At 42.4% G+C, this 16,614-nt stretch overlaps 1 protein-coding gene across 1 annotated transcript in view; it reads right to left on the minus strand.

The window, feature by feature from the left end:
• Positions 1-762: 762 nt before the first annotated feature.
• Positions 763-16,614, minus strand: part of ntrk2a (neurotrophic tyrosine kinase, receptor, type 2a) — a 77,151-nt gene continuing 61,299 nt past the window's right edge. The window contains 3 exon segments of the mRNA XM_068604545.1: positions 763-5,628; positions 8,148-8,306; positions 16,468-16,552. Coding sequence (XP_068460646.1) covers positions 5,443-5,628; positions 8,148-8,306; positions 16,468-16,552 — 430 coding nt within the window. The 3' untranslated portion in view covers positions 763-5,442.

Here is a 16,614-nt window from a genome sequence, read left to right on the forward strand (position 1 = left end):
GTGCTGAGAGCAGGGATTCTCCACTGAACGCCAAGGAGAGCACAACTACCACTTGCTTACTACTCATGCACAGACGAACACACACATACAGTATGCTGACTCTAGGTGCTTTCCCTTCCTCTTCATCCTCCCACTGAAACACACACACACACACACACACACACACACACACACACACACACACACACACACACACGCCAACACTGAGATGAATTGTGTGTCGCCTTGTGCATTTCTCATTTCCTTTCCCAATGATGTTTTTATTAAAAGATAAATAGTAGACAGAGCTCTGTGTAGAAAGAACATATTCATTCAGCAGTTGCTTAATTGCATCTGGGATTTAGACGCACTCTCCTGTCCAATTTGCTTGTACAATTTCCTGCAAAGGTCCCCAGCCTGCTCCTAATCTTCAAACCAAGCAAGTTTATTTTTTTCTTAAAAGACACAGGATTTATATTGGGATTAATATGAGATTCATAGAATGGGAGAGACTTGGCATCACTCAAACACTCCAGCTCTGTCACTGAATTCAATTTAGTATATTTTCTGTTTCTCTCACACTGCCCTGAGCATGCCGGAGTACTTCCTCTCTTTCTTACAAAGCCCTTCACTTTAGTTTTGATTTGCCTCTGTTCTTGCTGTGTGTGTGTGTGTGTTTGTGTCTCTCTCACTCTCCCTCTTCCTCACACACACACACACACACACACACACACACACACACGTAAACACACTTAACGTTTCAGCATAATCACTTGCGAGAGCTTTGATGTGACATAACACTTTTTATTAATGACATTGTATCACGACAGACTGGTTCACGTTCAGGGAGAAATCATCATCGTCATCATCATTACCATCATGACTCACTGTGATAATTTTCCACCATGACTGTACAAGGTACCTCTGGTGTGGGATTCTCAGTGTGCGTGTTCCCCACAGAGCACAAATGAGTGGCGTCAAAAATGTCGCTTTACCAAACAACAACCAGCTTGCAAAGACAGACATTAGTTGAGTCAGACCAGCTGTTAATTACCTTGTGTGCTCTCCAGTACAGATGTTTCTTTCACTTTGAGGAGCATTTTTAGGCATATAAATAACATTTTAACATCTCTTTCTTACGAAAACATTACAGTGTTTTGTCTTCTGACCTATTATAAGCCTCTTAAAATCCAAACATCCACCAAAAGAAATCGTCCTTTTCTTTTTTTTCCTATCACGGTGACAGCTGCGAAACCCTTTTAACACAGAGACAAATAGCACAGAACCAAAAATACTGAAAAACAGAGATACTGCATATAGCAAATCACAGTTTAATTTTTCTTTTTTTTTTTTGCAGCAGTTAAGCAGTTTTTGTGGTATTACATTCTTCAGGGCGTAGGGGCTCCAGAAGCATCCGAGCACAAGGGTAATCTTAATGATGACCTTTATGATATTTCAGCTCTATTAGCTCAGACTGTGATGTGTGAGAGAGAGAGAGAGAGACGGGATTAAATGTGATATGGATCATAACACACTCAAAGTTGGGATGTGTATCTGCATGAGGAATAGGCTCTTTGAGTCACATGGTTTAGCCCAAACTCAGCCCGATATTTCTGTTGTAGTGAGACGATAGGCAAAAGAACAAATCCATTAATATTGCTGAAATACTTCTGAAACCCAGGCTTTAGTGAGCTGTGTGGAGTAGAAGGCGGATTTTTGAGTCATAAATAAGCAATTGAGTGATTCCATGAATCTTAGCTGCCATAATACCAACATATAGACAACTGGGTGAAGTCATTTATCATGAATTGGTGAACAGCGACAACAAATCAATTCCTGATTCCTCTCCTTGCATTTGAACTAGGATTATGCTGGAGTCTGAACCCGGCCTACGGATCCCTCCTGACTCACTCTTGCGTCAATCAGTCTTCTCCACACGCACACACACACACACACGCAGACACACACACACTCACGCACACACACACATGCACACGGTATCCCGTGGGGTTGTCGTTTTGTGTATTTGTGAGTTCCCACGCAGCTACGCAATTTCTCTGCCTCCATTTCTAAGACAAAAGAAGAAAACAGTACAATCTAGATACTGACACAGTCTCGGACACAGCAGTTAGCGACGCCTATTTCTTTCAGCAGCTTATTCACATTTTGTACATTGTTCATTGCTCTCGCTGTTATTTTGTTATACAAACAAAACAAAAAAAAGAGAACGAAAAAGTACTTCTAGAGGACAAAGTTTAAGACTATCACGTACAGTATCGGCAGCATAGAAGAGGAAAGTTGTTTGAGAAGTCTATTTTACAGTAGGTCACTTGAAGTAGAGCAAGAAAGAGAGAAGTCTGTGATTGTCAGTGCCTCCTTTTCCATTCATACAGCAGTTGTTGTTTTTTGTCTCTTTTTATTTCCTGCTCTGTTGAACCAACATCTTTTGATCTGAGGCATCGATGCGAAGACTCTTCGGCCGTAGTTAAAGTTTCACGGAGCGAACAAAACAAACATCCCTCTCACAGCGTCTTCCTACAGGCTAAGTGTCAAAATCAACCCCGCCGTCCAGGTCATTTTTTAAGAAAGAGAAAAGGAAACACAGCAGGTACGCAAGTACACACACAAACTCCATTCTTTTGACGTGGCAGGCGTTCGTACGCAATGTCTCTCACGGAGGCCCTCCCGCACCCGACCCTCTGTTATTGCACAGAGTTCTTGTGTGGCAAGTCCTTCGAGTGTTGAGTGCTCGACTATCGAGCAGGGAGGGATTCGAGAAGACCTTGTCCACCTGACGCGGCAACATGGCAGCCTTTAATTAACCACTCGTGCTTTGACGGGTAGCGACAACTTTGCAATATGTGAAATAGTCGTAGCGCCCGCTGTTCATGAGGACGGGCTGCTGTTAGGAGGGAGCCTGACATAAAAATGCAGATACACTCAATGCTATCTTACATATCAGCTCAAACTTAATCAATTGTACCAGTGATCACTTTCAGTTTGGCAAAACAAAGGCAAAATTAGATATAGAAAGAAATGTACAAAGTGTAATTTCTAAATAATACGATTAATCAATCAAATCAACATTGTCAAGTTCACAAACATCAATACCATCAAGTGCTGCTGTTATATAGGATGTAATTCCAGATTGATGTTTTTACAGGCGATTCAAATGGCTGTGTCGTGACATCCGCAGTGATAGTGACCTCTCAATATGTCTGCAAAGAGTACAATATGTCCCAGTAAAAATGCAAAAACAAACATTAAATGTGTTTCCATGCATGTGAGCGGTTGTATATACAGAGTGTCCGTGAGCGTTTCCACCACACGTGTGAGCTGTGCTGTAAGTGAGTGAAGTGGTTCTCAATAATAAGGGTGTGTGGTGCATTATTGAGCTTGTTTGTGGATTGCCAGTAAGTTGTGTGTGAAGTGTGTGCGTGTGTGTGTGTGTGTGCGCGCACGCGGTTGAGAACAGCCATAGGAGCGTGAGGTTGAAGTTGTGGCTTTACAGAACATCTGCGGGTCGCGGCAATGATAGATGTTCACTTTCACTTTTCTCCCTGAGGACATTCACACCTCTTTCCCTTACCCCCCCCCCCTTCCTCCCATCTCACTTTTCCATCTCCTCTTCCTCCACATTCATTCCTACTTTTTTTTTTCCCCTCCGACCGCCTTCCCCTTTCTACCCCATTGCCTCCATTGTGAACTCTCTTCCTTCCTCTCCATTTCTTTCTCCAATATGCATTATTACCTCCCCTCTTATGGCTCCTCTCCTCTGCTCCTCATTCCAGCCCCCACAACCCTTCTCTCTCGCTCTGTTTTCTTCTCCTTCAGCTCTCCTCTCCATCCTTCCTTCTCAGCCATGAAACAATAAGTCTTGAATGTCTATGAGGAGACTGTGCTAATGGAGCCCATTAGGCTGTAATGAAATATACATTACACCATTACAGTGGACGGGGCCTGGCTAAAGCACTGCACCGCTCAAATAATAAAACATGCACAATTCAATTTCCTTCTTGTCCCGTTTTGAGTGTCTTTCACTGTGTGTGTGTGTGTGTGTCCGTGTGTGTGCGTGGAGAAGCAGGGATGACAGGGATAAGGTATACAGTGGGTGTGTGTGTGTGTGTGTGTGTTCCCATGTGCACCCCCTCGAGCACAGATGTGGTTTTCAAGGATGTCTGAGTGCTGAGAGCCTTGATGATTTAATAGGGGTTGACCAAACGAACCACACCTTTATCAGCGCCGTCACCCACACATCTGACCGTGATCTGACCATTTAAAACCCAGCATCCCGTAACAACTTTTACAACCCCACTCCACCCCCCTCAACAACCACGACCTGCCGATTATCAGACAGCTGCGGACAAATGAATCAATTGACCTCCGACATGAGCGCTTGACATCACAAGTGAAGCATCTGTCACTTGGAAAAAAAGTAGTCATCGTGTTACCTTGTGCTGTATGACAGTGCAGTCCAGGCAAAGTAAATATGTAACAGGAAACAGTATGCAGATATGAGTGCATATATCCTTATAATCATGTATATCAGACTGTTGCATGAGATATTATAGATCAGTGCCAGATAGATCAAGTTTTTTCTACATTTCTAGTATTCACAATTACAGTATAGTAGAATACCTCAGCCTTTTTTTTTTTTTTTTACCAACAGTTCAGTTCAGCTTCAGTAGGCACTGTATTTTTAGTGATTGAGGTTGTTGTTTTTTTTCAGTGTACTTGGCCAACCAGAAACCCTCCTTTATTATCTCACCTCCTGATTTCATCTGACAGGCAGAAAACCAGATTGTGTTTACTTCTCCTGGTCATTCTTCCTGTTACAGTCCACCAGCGTGTGAATCATCACTTGTGTTGTCATTTCCTCCGTCCATATTGGATGAATGCTGACATGAATACTCATGTACAGCTCTGAGGGACAGATAGACATACAGACAAAAAGAGAGGGGGAAATACAATGTCTTTATGGCTCGACATAGCACAGAGCAATTTCCTCTGAAACGTCTCACCGTCGCACAGTCTCATATTTACACGCAAAAGGAGTGAAGCTTCCGGGAATCCTCCTCGTCCTGTTGTCCGACAGGCAGCGAGGGATGAGTCACTACATTTAAATTCCTGTTAATCAGGTTTTCATCAGATGAGCCCCACTCACTTTAAAGCATTTCAAAAGAAGCTTAGGAAATGTCTCTCCGGGAAGGAAGGAGGGAAGGAGTAGCGATGCACAAAGGAGAGGAAATTAGCAGGGAGGAAAGTCACGGTTAGGGATGAGTTGAGGGATTTTTTTGATTGCCATTAAGAGTTTGATAATAGCTTCACATCTTGTACAGCTATACCTGTACATCACACACGTCATTTCATCCACAGGTGTCACCATAGCACACACACACACACACACACACACACACACACAAACACGCTCACGCACACACGTCCTCAATCGTCCGCCTGTTTTCAGCCCAGTATATCCAGGTATACAGGTGAGGCTTTGGCCAGATTGAGGAGCAGAGCGTGGATTTCTTTGATGTTGAGTCTCATGTGCGGCTCTCTCTGCCAGCAGCCCAGCATCAGGTCGTATACTTCTTTAAGACAGGTCCTGGGGCGCTGCAGCACCCTGCCTTGGGTTATACACTCTATTACCTGCAGAGGAAGAAAAAAGATGACATCCAGCTTAGTGTCAGCGATAGTCTTTTGTTACAAAACAAAACAGTAACATTCCTCAACAATTCTAGCTGAAAATTGCGAACTTCACGCACGTTGGGGATGATGGAGCATCTGCTTGGTGAGGAGGTTTCACCTCACTGCAGTGGCATACGGAGAAAATGTCACAAGGAATAAATGATTTGCTAAAATGATAAAGTTGGGCGACACTGGAGCAGCCAACCGGACAAATAAAATCCAATTCTTCAATAGCTGTGTGAGAGGAAATGTAGTGTTTTAACACACTTAAAGATGTTTATTAATTTATAAACTACAGATTGCAACTCTAAATACACTTTAGGATGAGGATGTGTGGATCAAGGAGAGGGGGAACTGAAACTACTATACAGAAGGGAACTCTCTGGAACAAAGAGTGTATCATTCTCTGGGAGCGCTTTGTAAAATATCTATACTATAATTAAGCTTTGAATAATTGCCTCATCCTTTAAATACACACTGCTTTGAGTCTGGAATTAATACCATTTACTGGTTTCTATTAAGCTCTAAAAAACAGTTGCAATGTATCCATGAAAAGAAAATGTAATACCTGAAGATTAACATTCAAGATCTCTAAATTATTAGGAACACAGTTTGTAATCATCACTTTGCTGAGTAAGCAGCGGCCTACTCCTCCTCCTCATTCTGTGATTGTTATCAGTCTGTGAGAGTAGATAAATAATGCATATCTCTCTTTGGAACAAAACTCTATATCCTGTGTAAAAGATATCTGAGCACCAGATTTGGGTCAGAAGGTGAGTGAACTGTGAATCAAGGGAGACTTAATAGATTTGAAGGGGAAAAGAAGACTGTGGAAAGGGCTAAAGGTTGATTTTTGGCGTAACTCGAGTGAATCAAGATAAAACAAGCGACTGCTGACTTGGTTAGAAAGCTTAAATCAAAGTTGAGGCCATTACAGGGTCGAGGTGAAGGTGAAGGGTTGGAGGGCTCCGGTACAGCTTTGTTTTCGGGAAACTGGTTCAAGACACTGATGATGGGAAGATTAGTGAGAGTTCTATGTATGCCCTGAAGATAAGTTGGGCGGTTTAAAGTCAATCAACAGAAAATTTGTCCTTTCAAAATGTTTGCATATTTTTGCCTTTTTAAAATGGTAGAGGTCTTCTTATTCCACACTTTCTGACAGTAGCACAGTATATTCTCAGGATATCAGCTTTTTTCATCTCTCCAGCGAGGCTATATATGATGTTTACACCAAGTGAAATCTCCCATTTTCTAGAAATCAATGTTTTTTTATGGCTGCAAACTCAATTAAAATAGTCTAGATATATCGTGCATTATTCATAGCCCTCGTCCCCAGGGTTCAGTCTGAATCAACTTTGTTATCTCCACTGTAATTCTTATGTGGATGTTTTGCTTCATAGCAATAGTCTGCTGGACTGCTCCACAAGCAGGTCCCTGCTTGTTAAACGGGTTGAATAGCAATCCCAGTGAAAGTCATTTATCAAGCAAATATCTTAAACATTCGCTGTGGTTCCAACTTCTCAAAAGTGATGTTTTGCAGATGTTGCCTTTGTATCGTTGTAAATTAAAAAATCTTTGGTTTCGTTCAAGACATCTGGAGATGTCTTCTTTGGCTTTAGGATGGTATTTCTCACTAGTTTTGTATTTTTCATCAAGAAGATCATAAGTAATGGTTGGTTGCAGTCACAGTGTTCAATTTCAATATTTACAAGAAATCATAATTTTAGTTTCACTGTACACTCAATTTTATTTATGAAGTCCAATACCACAAATTGGCCTCAATGGGCTTTACAGTAATTAGACACCTAAAGAAAAAATTCTCTAAAAAAAGCTTAACAAGGAAATACATGAAAGAAACTTTAAGAAGAGCGACTGGGAAGGGATCCCACTCCCAGCGCAAAACAACATATGTGAAAAGATAATCCAAAAGAACAGGCCATTTGGTGTCATCACTGTCACAAGGTCACAAAATTCAATGTGATCCATGACAAAAAAGGGACATTTTAAGAGCCCTTTTGAAAAAAAAAAAAAAAAAGATTTCCACTCAAAGTGCCTGACACCAGCACCTTCCCTTCCGCCACACTGCGAAAAGGACACAGTGTGAGCAAAACACACAGAGAAAAGCTTTTATTTCAGTCGCTTGCTCAAAGCTCCTCAACTCTGTGTCATACAATACCTCACAATTGATTTATGACAAAATCAAACAATAGTTAGCTCCAGCTTCATAAAATGAGATGACTCGGACCAAATGATTGTCGTAATGTATGAGAACAAAACTGTTTTTAAATATTTATTATTGTTTTGAATTGAGCGGCTTTTCCACATCTTTGGGCGCCGACATCTTGTTTGCCATCACTTATTATGATGGAGGTGAACTCCCTGGTAACATTTAGATTGAGTAATGTCACCTGTACTTCTTTTTGTTCAGTTTAAACATAAAACCATTGTGACGGATAAGTGATCGTGACTTCGGGACGTACCTCATTATTGGAGAGCTGGTACCACGGCTGTTTTCCATAGGTGAAGATCTCCCAGAGGACAACTCCTAGACTCCAGACATCACTCTCTGTGGTGAACTTTCTGTACATGATGCTCTCAGGGGGCATCCAGCGGATTGGCAGCATGGTGTGACCTCCGACCTTTTGAATTCAACACACACACACACACACACACACCACACACAGAGAGAGAGAATAAAGTCAGTATAGTGTGTGGAGTGAGCGTTAGAAAGATTAAGGAGCTTCTAATGGTGTCCTCACATTCTCTGCATTCAGTTCTATTCTATTCTTTCTTGTTTTGCAACATCATGCATTTCAAACGCTCGGTCACACAGCTTTTCACATTTCTCACAAGGTTCACTTTCAATACATTTTGAACATTTCACTCCTCAAAACTGCTGCCTGAGGCATTTGAACGAGGCGGTGCGCTAAGTATGATGGTATGCATCATCTTGAGATCGTGGCACACCACAAATGATCAGTGTCTCATTTGATTTAACTCAAGGGTACACTGGGGAGAAAACATTGCTTTATATTCCCTCAGACAAATATATAACGCACTTTCTAATTGCCCCTCGGAAATGTATTATACGGTGATCAATCTCCAATTCATTAAAACAAAAAAGAAGAAAAAAAGAAAAATGTCTGGATTAACAGTCAAATGTGAGTCAGCAGAACATGAGCAGTCAAACCTCAGAGTGACTTCCAGCAATTGTCAGAAAGCATAAAACTTTTAAAATCCCACACAGGAAGTCACTGGCACTGTGAGAGACATTTGGTCATTTCATTAAACTCTAATTTGAACTGAGCCTTTGGAGACAGTTTAATTGTTGTATTCATTAGCTGTTTTCACTTTCCATAAACATGACAGTTAATCACAGTTGAGACCTCCGAATTCTGGAGGCTTGAACCAAGTTTATATTGGGTTGAGGTTGGGTCGTGAAAACTGTTAGATATGCATGTTAGATACGCCAGTGCTTGAACTCCTAACCTACAAAGAGAGAAAGTGAATTATATCCAACCCTGTGTACCGACTCCATATATTGAACTCCAACTCATTTCTCCGAACATGAATCTACCGAGTCCGACCCATCTGCACTCCATTGCTCCACACAGATCGCACCATCCATTTTCTGAGGTTTATGCCTGTTATTAACGGCTTGGTACCCACACTTGGCATGTTTCTTTGTTAGTCAGAGGGTTATTTAATGGAGTAATAAAATGTGCACGGTCACACAGATAGCCATCAGGTTCACTGGGAAACATATCTGCAGCCCTTAACTCTTCATCACCAGGCCCTCACTGTTTTCCTTGTAATGCTTTAGCTCGGTGCTGGTTTGTCTGGATCGTGTTTGCATTTCTTTCTCTGTCTCTGACAAAGTCCAGTGTGCTTTATAGGCAGACCTTTATGAAGTACAGTAAGCAGTCTGGTAGAAGGGTTACGATGTAAGAATAATTATCCAGAATACAATAAAAAAAGACTGAATGAAATACACATTACACATACACTACAACACACGTTATTTATACGACAAGATGCACATTTTCTCAATCTTTGGAAATCCTTAATCAGAATAACGATGCTATACTCTCACAGGCCAGTTGGCAGGAACCCATTTTGGCATTGTACGTTTCTGTAAAGCATTGATACGCAGCGCCTTGCTCAAGTGACGCACAGAGCAAATGGCGTAGTCTATCAATAAACCGTTATTGAGAGATATGTGGTATCGTTGGTCGTTTCCAGATGGTAACCTTTAATTTGCTAAATTCCCGTGAGGTGGTTGAGGTTAGGCATTGACGTTAAAAGGTTAAGGTTAGGATGGGTCATTGGGGAGCGAGTCGCACAACAATTTCCCCACACTTTCAAAACTCTAGGGTAACCATTGTACGGGCCTGAGGGGAAGTGTATGGCATCTACGTTCCAGCCAGAAGGCTCCACCCACTCGTCAGGCGAGCATTGAGATCAGGTGTGGGACGAGACACACCTGATCCTGATCTCGTGAGGGAGGTTAACGAACGCCAAGGAGGGGGAACGGAGCAGGAAGACATGCGACGAGAGAAGAAGAGAGGCTTCTCCTCTTTGTGAAGAATATCGAGCCGGTGACTCTGCTCGTGGCCCGGCTGAGATACTTTAGTTTGAGTAGTTAACTGATAGAGCTTTGGACTGAGCCACGTTTTCAGTTTGTGAAACCTGCAGAGCTGACTCTGCCTGTGATTGCTGCGTTGCCCTAACTTCGGTGTCCTCCGTATAGTCCTGTTACACCAGCTAGACACAAACTGTGTAATTGTTATGACAGGATCCGTGGCCTATAGTCTGCCTGATCGGTTCTGCACATGTGCAACTCTCAACAGAGACGAGAAGGAAGCAAGATGCACATAAACTAGATTATAGACTATTCCAGTTTGAAAAGTAAACACTCTGAATATGTCACAGCTGATGACGGAAGGAGCCAACGAGAAAGTCTGACATCCTCATCTCCATCAAGAGTATGGTTGGGTGGTGACCGTAATATCAGCAACAATAAGTATAAGAAGCGGGGAAGTAGACAAAAGATGGCCGATTTTGGATGATGGGTCAAAAAAACACAGGACTCAAATAACCACAGGAGTATCACCTACGAGACCGCTGTTAATGTCTGGTGTGAGAAGTCATTGTCGACTTAATACTTGAAATAAAAGAAAGTAAGACCAAAACAATGGATGAGCAGTTAACTTTAAAATACTGGTACACTTTTTTTTGGAAGTATGTTACAGAGACTTCCTAATTTATTTTTGTTTGAGCCCAGAATAGATTTGCACATGACTGAAGTCTTTACGAGCTTAGGACAACCTGATTCAATAAATCACTTAAAACAGATGGTAGTTATATTTGCCAAGTTCTTCAGAAGAACTACACACACACACACACACACACACACACACACACACACACACACACACACACACACACACACACACACACACACACACACAGATGGGTTGTACAATAGCTGGTGAAAAATGAAACTGGGCAATAAATATAATGCACTACATAGTAAATGGTGATCAATATATTATAAATAACAAAAGTGTCACAGACAGACATTATTTATTCTATTTTATTCTACATTCTGACATTATTTATTCACTCATTTGTCTGAACCTTCTCACATACATTTGTCTTTTTGTTTTATTAATCATGGCTGATCATTTGCCCTGAAGGGCTGAAATATTAATATTGGGCCCTTGAACCGCAGGGCTACATTTCTCTTATGTTTATCTGACTGAGTGTGTGTAAAGGGGGAGAAGGGCAGCCTTTTCAAAAACGCTCTAACGAGGCTGAATTGAAAGGGAAAACGGAGGAAAGAAAACAAATGAAGGCGCGGGTAGGGAAAGCCTCAGAGTAAATCTTCTTGTCATTGCCATCAAATCGAAAGAAAAGGATCTGTGGACCGAACACTTTCAGAGATTTTCACTGAAGTATAGACAGAGTGCATCTCACTCTGTCATCAGCCCTTTCTCTGTTTCCTCTTTGCTGTCAGCAGCTTCGTCGTCAGTCTTTGTCTCCTTTGCTGTTGCCCTCTCTCTCCTCCCCTCAATCGCTCTCCCTCGTTCTCACCTTCCCTCACCGTTTCTAAGCCCGCCTGCCTGTCTCTCTCCCTCTGTCTTATAAATATGCATCATTTCAGCTACAGACCACTGCCACTGAGTGTTCCAGGAAAGCCTCAAAAAAGGAGGATAAATAAAGCCAGTAGGCTCTCTGTAGTGACCTCCTGAAGGCCGTGGTGTCCATGACAACAACTGGATCTTTTCAAGAAGAAAGCACTATGGGATGTGGTGTAGGAGGGGCTTATGTGACTAACTCCGCCTACTCTTTGTTACTCAGAAACCCTACCTTAATTGCCCTCCGTGTCGCTATGGAAACAAAAACTCTTTCCAAGTGTGTGTGTGTGTGTGTGTGTGTGTGTGTGTGTGTGTGTGTGTGTGTGTGTGTGTGTGTGTTTTCTTTTTTTTTTTCCTGCAGAAAAGGGCTTTGTCTCCTGGCCTGGTCCAGAAAGCGTGAAATGACTGAAATATAGGTGGACATAATATGCTACTGTTAAGACATTGTAGGGCGCATAGGGCTTGGATTGCAGCAGCTCTGAAGTTGTGGCTACCTGAGGATGATGATGAGGAAGGGTTTTGGTTCATTTGTAAATCAGATCATTTCAAAACAGAACTGGAACAGGAGAATCTTAACTGTAGGACGACATGAGTTTTGAATGGGACAACAAGCAAGCTAACGTTGAAGATAGATGTATTATCCATATATGGTGGGTTTATGTGTGTCTTAAAGTGATTGTGAGACGTGGGCAGTACAGTATCATCCTCGCATTCATGTGTTACGTTTGTCCGGATGCACGCTCACTCCTGCACAAGATAACTGCTCCACTGTGGCCCCTCCTGGTGCCCCATTAAGACGCTGTTTGTCTGTGTCGGGACTCGGAGATGGGTTTTAAGAGGGGAAGAAAACTCTCATGGCAAATTACTCTGCACAGCTTGTTTAGCTTGCTTGGCTTTGTGGCCAGTGTTTTCCTACAGTTAAGTTGGTCGGCAACATCCCTCCTCAACTGCAAATCCAGCCTCAGCCAGGCTGCAAGGAGAGGCTCAAGGTTTGAATCGAGGCTTTCTGCCTGTCGGGTCCGTTGTGTAACGAGGGATTCAATGACGTCACCACAGCCCCTCCAGTTCAATGCTCCCGCTTCTATACCCCCCCCCCGACACACACACACACACACACACGGGGCTCCGATTCCTTTATGACTCATCTTTGCTCCTCTCTGACGCAAGAGCATGACTGAGTCTCTACACTACCCCCCCTCCCTCCCAACACACACACACACCCTCTGTTAGACATCACCATCTCTCCTGGATGCTGATACGTGGCTGGTTTCCTGTGTTGTGCCTCCCACCATGATGTACCGCTCTTCTTCTTTGCCGTTTTCTCCCTGTCTACATTTCTGTCCTTGCTGTTTCTCTGTCTCTGTGGATGTCTATACAGCTGCAGTGTTGTGTTGTTGTCTTGTACACTGTTTACAGCTGCAGTGTTGTGTTGTTGTCTTGTACACTGTTTACAGCTGCAGTGTTGTGGTGTTGTCTTGTACACTGTTTACAGCTGCAGTGTTGTGTTGTTGTCTTGTACACTGTTTACAGCTGCAGTGTTGTGTTGTCTTATACACTGTTTACAGCTGAAATGTTGTGGTGTTGTCTTGTACACTATTTACAGCTGAAGTGTTGTGGTGTTGTCTTGTACACTGTTTACAGCTGCAGTGTTGTGTTGTTGTCTTGTACACTCTTTACAGGCTTGCCTGCAGACACTCTGCCACCTCAGCATGTGTATGTTGCTTTATAGCTCTATTACTGCCTTTTCTCCTTTTGTGTATTTATTTGTGTCTTGTTTTCTCCCTCCCTGGCCTCCCACCTTTCTCTCTCGCTCTCTTTTTCAGTTCTTTCTCTCCTTACATCTCTTTGCCACCCTCCCTCCTGCCTCCCACACTTCCATCTACCCCCACCCCTCTTTTCCTCTAGTACTGCCTCAGCATACTAAACAGAAGTTCTCTGATTACTTTTCTTCCTGAGAAACGTTGGATACAACTCCGAGGCTCTCCGCCACTGCCTTCGCCCGTTGCCATGACTACAGCCTCGGCGCTTAGCTTTATTGAACAGTTGGAGGAAGGAGGAAGAGGAGGAAGAGGAGGGTGAGGAGAGGAGGAGGGTGCTGTGTCCTCACATAGTACAAAAGATAAAATTATCTTTTTTTTTACATCTTTAATTTGATGCCAAATGCAACTAGTTATTTTAAATATAACCTCTGCGCTGTTAAAAGAAAGACCAATGAAAAGTTAACGCTCCATGAGCTTCACACGGCCATGTGGATCTTGTATTTTTGACCTTTTCAACATTCTGGCTCAGATTATGAAATATTTTGTACTTGTGGGGGCACTAAATAAAATATGGTTGGGATTTTTTTTTAATTGTTTTTATATTTCTTTAACTATGCTGAGCATTTTTTCCAGACTTGTACTGCTTTTCCATCCATAATTTTCCACTCATCTGGGGCCGGACCACGGGGCAGCGTGACGCGCTGGTCAGATACCAAAAGCCCCTCAGCTGACCCCTTTCGATGCGAAGGAGCAAGGACGCTTCTCCAAGTACCCTCCGGATGTCTGAGCTCCTCACCCTGTCTCCAAAGCCGAACACAGCCACCTTTACGAAGGAAGCCCATTTCGGCTACTCGATCCGCAATATCATTCTTTTGGTCATTGCCCAAAGCTCATGACTGAAGCTCTGTACGTAGATGAACTGGCAAATCAAAAGTCCATCTTCACCACAATGGTATCCTTGGGATCATGTCCATGGAAATTCCAAACAAAAACAGAATTCCAAATTGCTGCCGAAAAACTATTTGACTACAACCGTGACCTTTGCCATGGGTATGAATATGTCTTTGCCAAAGTCTTCTTCTTCTTCTTCTTCTTCTTCTTCTTCTTCTTCTTCTTCTTCTTCTTCAGATTCAATTTCTCCACTCTCTCCCAAGAATACGCAAACAAATCTTCTGGAGATGGAAGTGGAAGACCTCGCTGACAGCGGCCTCAGGTGCATGTTTCATAATTCCTCCAACCCCAATGTCTATCCCCGCTGTTGGTTGACCCACAGGAAAACGGCTCATGTTGATTTTGTAGGGCTACACCCGGCTGCCCACCATGTGTCAAGGCCCAGCCACCAGATGCTTGCTGTCAAGCTGGCCTCCCGGGTCTGGGTCCAGCAGGGGGCCCGGTTTCCCTTTTCCAGGCAAGGTGCTACAACTCTTACATAGGGTCGGTGAATTGCTTTTGGTCAAGCCCCTTCCCTGGCTCCACTTTGCCTCGGGAGACCCTACCAGGAGCTATTGCCCCAAACAATACAGCTCCCAGGGTTACTGGAGCACACATACCCCTCCCCCACCGCGTTACGCTGGTGATTCACTGGATAGATTTCTACATAAAAAGTAAAATGCATCGATCAGTGCCATTACTGAATTATACTACATCCATCATGGCCCACAGATCATTGTTGTCTTTCAGAATTTTATTGTTAAGTTCATACTCTTTCTCCCTTTTTCCCTCCTCAAAGTTTTCCGTCAATGTCATTTATGTCAGTTTGTCACACCGGACGGAAAAGGTCAGGACAAATGGACAGTCACAATCTATCCATCAGTACGATTTATTAGATCTGGCCTTTTGGAAAGGTGACAGATGGCTGTACGGTAAAGTTAAATATAAAAAAACACACACACCCATCTCAGCTGTCTCTCATACCTCTGAGTTATCTTGAAAATCATATTGTAGCTGCTAAATGTCCTTGTAACATATACTCAAATACTGTTTGCCATACTATAAAGCATATCATATTTTTTTCTACACCACAATGTTTTTATGTTTACATTTTTCAACTAACCAGACTATATGTGCAGTTTAGAGAAACATTGTCGTGTTTGTTTCATGGTGTAAGTATAACATTTTAAAGTTTGATTTTCATGCATGTCTCAAAAGAGATACAGTTGATTTAAAGTTTTTAAAAAAATATGCATTTTCAAAAACAAATCAGCAGATTTGTTTTGTGTCTTGTCTCCAGGTACATATTTTATATTTCACTGACTCAGTAAAGACAATAGGATACACAAGTATGACAGTGAACATAGTTCATTAGTATGAATATAATGAATTTTATGTAAGGTTCTATATGCATAATATTTTACGTTATTACCTTGTCATTAATTATTAATAAAGAAAACTTCTATTCTATTCTTTCTTTTTCATTGTCATGAATATTTTTCATGAGAGGCGTGTATACAAATATGTTGATGCTCGCAATGTAGCTGTCTACTCTGACGGTCTCTGGTGAACAGCAGCTACATAAAATGAACACCTGCTTATTAATAAGAATACTGAATACATTATTTTGTAAGACAAATCAACAACAAATTGTTTTTATCAGCCCTCGGTGGCAAAAAGTGCTGCATTATTTATTCAAACAAGTAGTCCTTATTTCACAAAGTGTGACCGAACAAAGCATGCAACCTAATCTCCCTCCCCCTCTATTAGGTTACATACGGCATCACAGTGAGCTACATGTTTATGGTTTAATATCACTGCTCTACCGGCCTACAGCCAGCTCGTCACTGTAACTCCATCACAGTCAGTCAGTCATGCCCATGCAGGGGAGGAGCGGATAGGGACCCATGCAGAAGGGAAGAGTGAGGCTAAAAGAAGGGCCATAAAAAGATATCGACACATACACCTACCCTGTAGTAGTCCGTGCTGTAGACATCTCTGGACATGCCAAAGTCTCCAATCTTTACCAGCAGGTTCTCGCCCACCAGGCAGTTCCTGTTGGACAACAGAGAGAAGTAAACAACAAACTCAGTAACAGCAAATATGCTGTGGTGAGA

The sequence above is a fragment of the Clinocottus analis genome, unplaced genomic scaffold (assembly GCF_023055335.1).
Source record: "Clinocottus analis isolate CAN_PGR_092001 unplaced genomic scaffold, fCliAna1.0.p SCAF_7, whole genome shotgun sequence".
NCBI lineage: Eukaryota > Metazoa > Chordata > Actinopteri > Perciformes > Cottidae > Clinocottus > Clinocottus analis.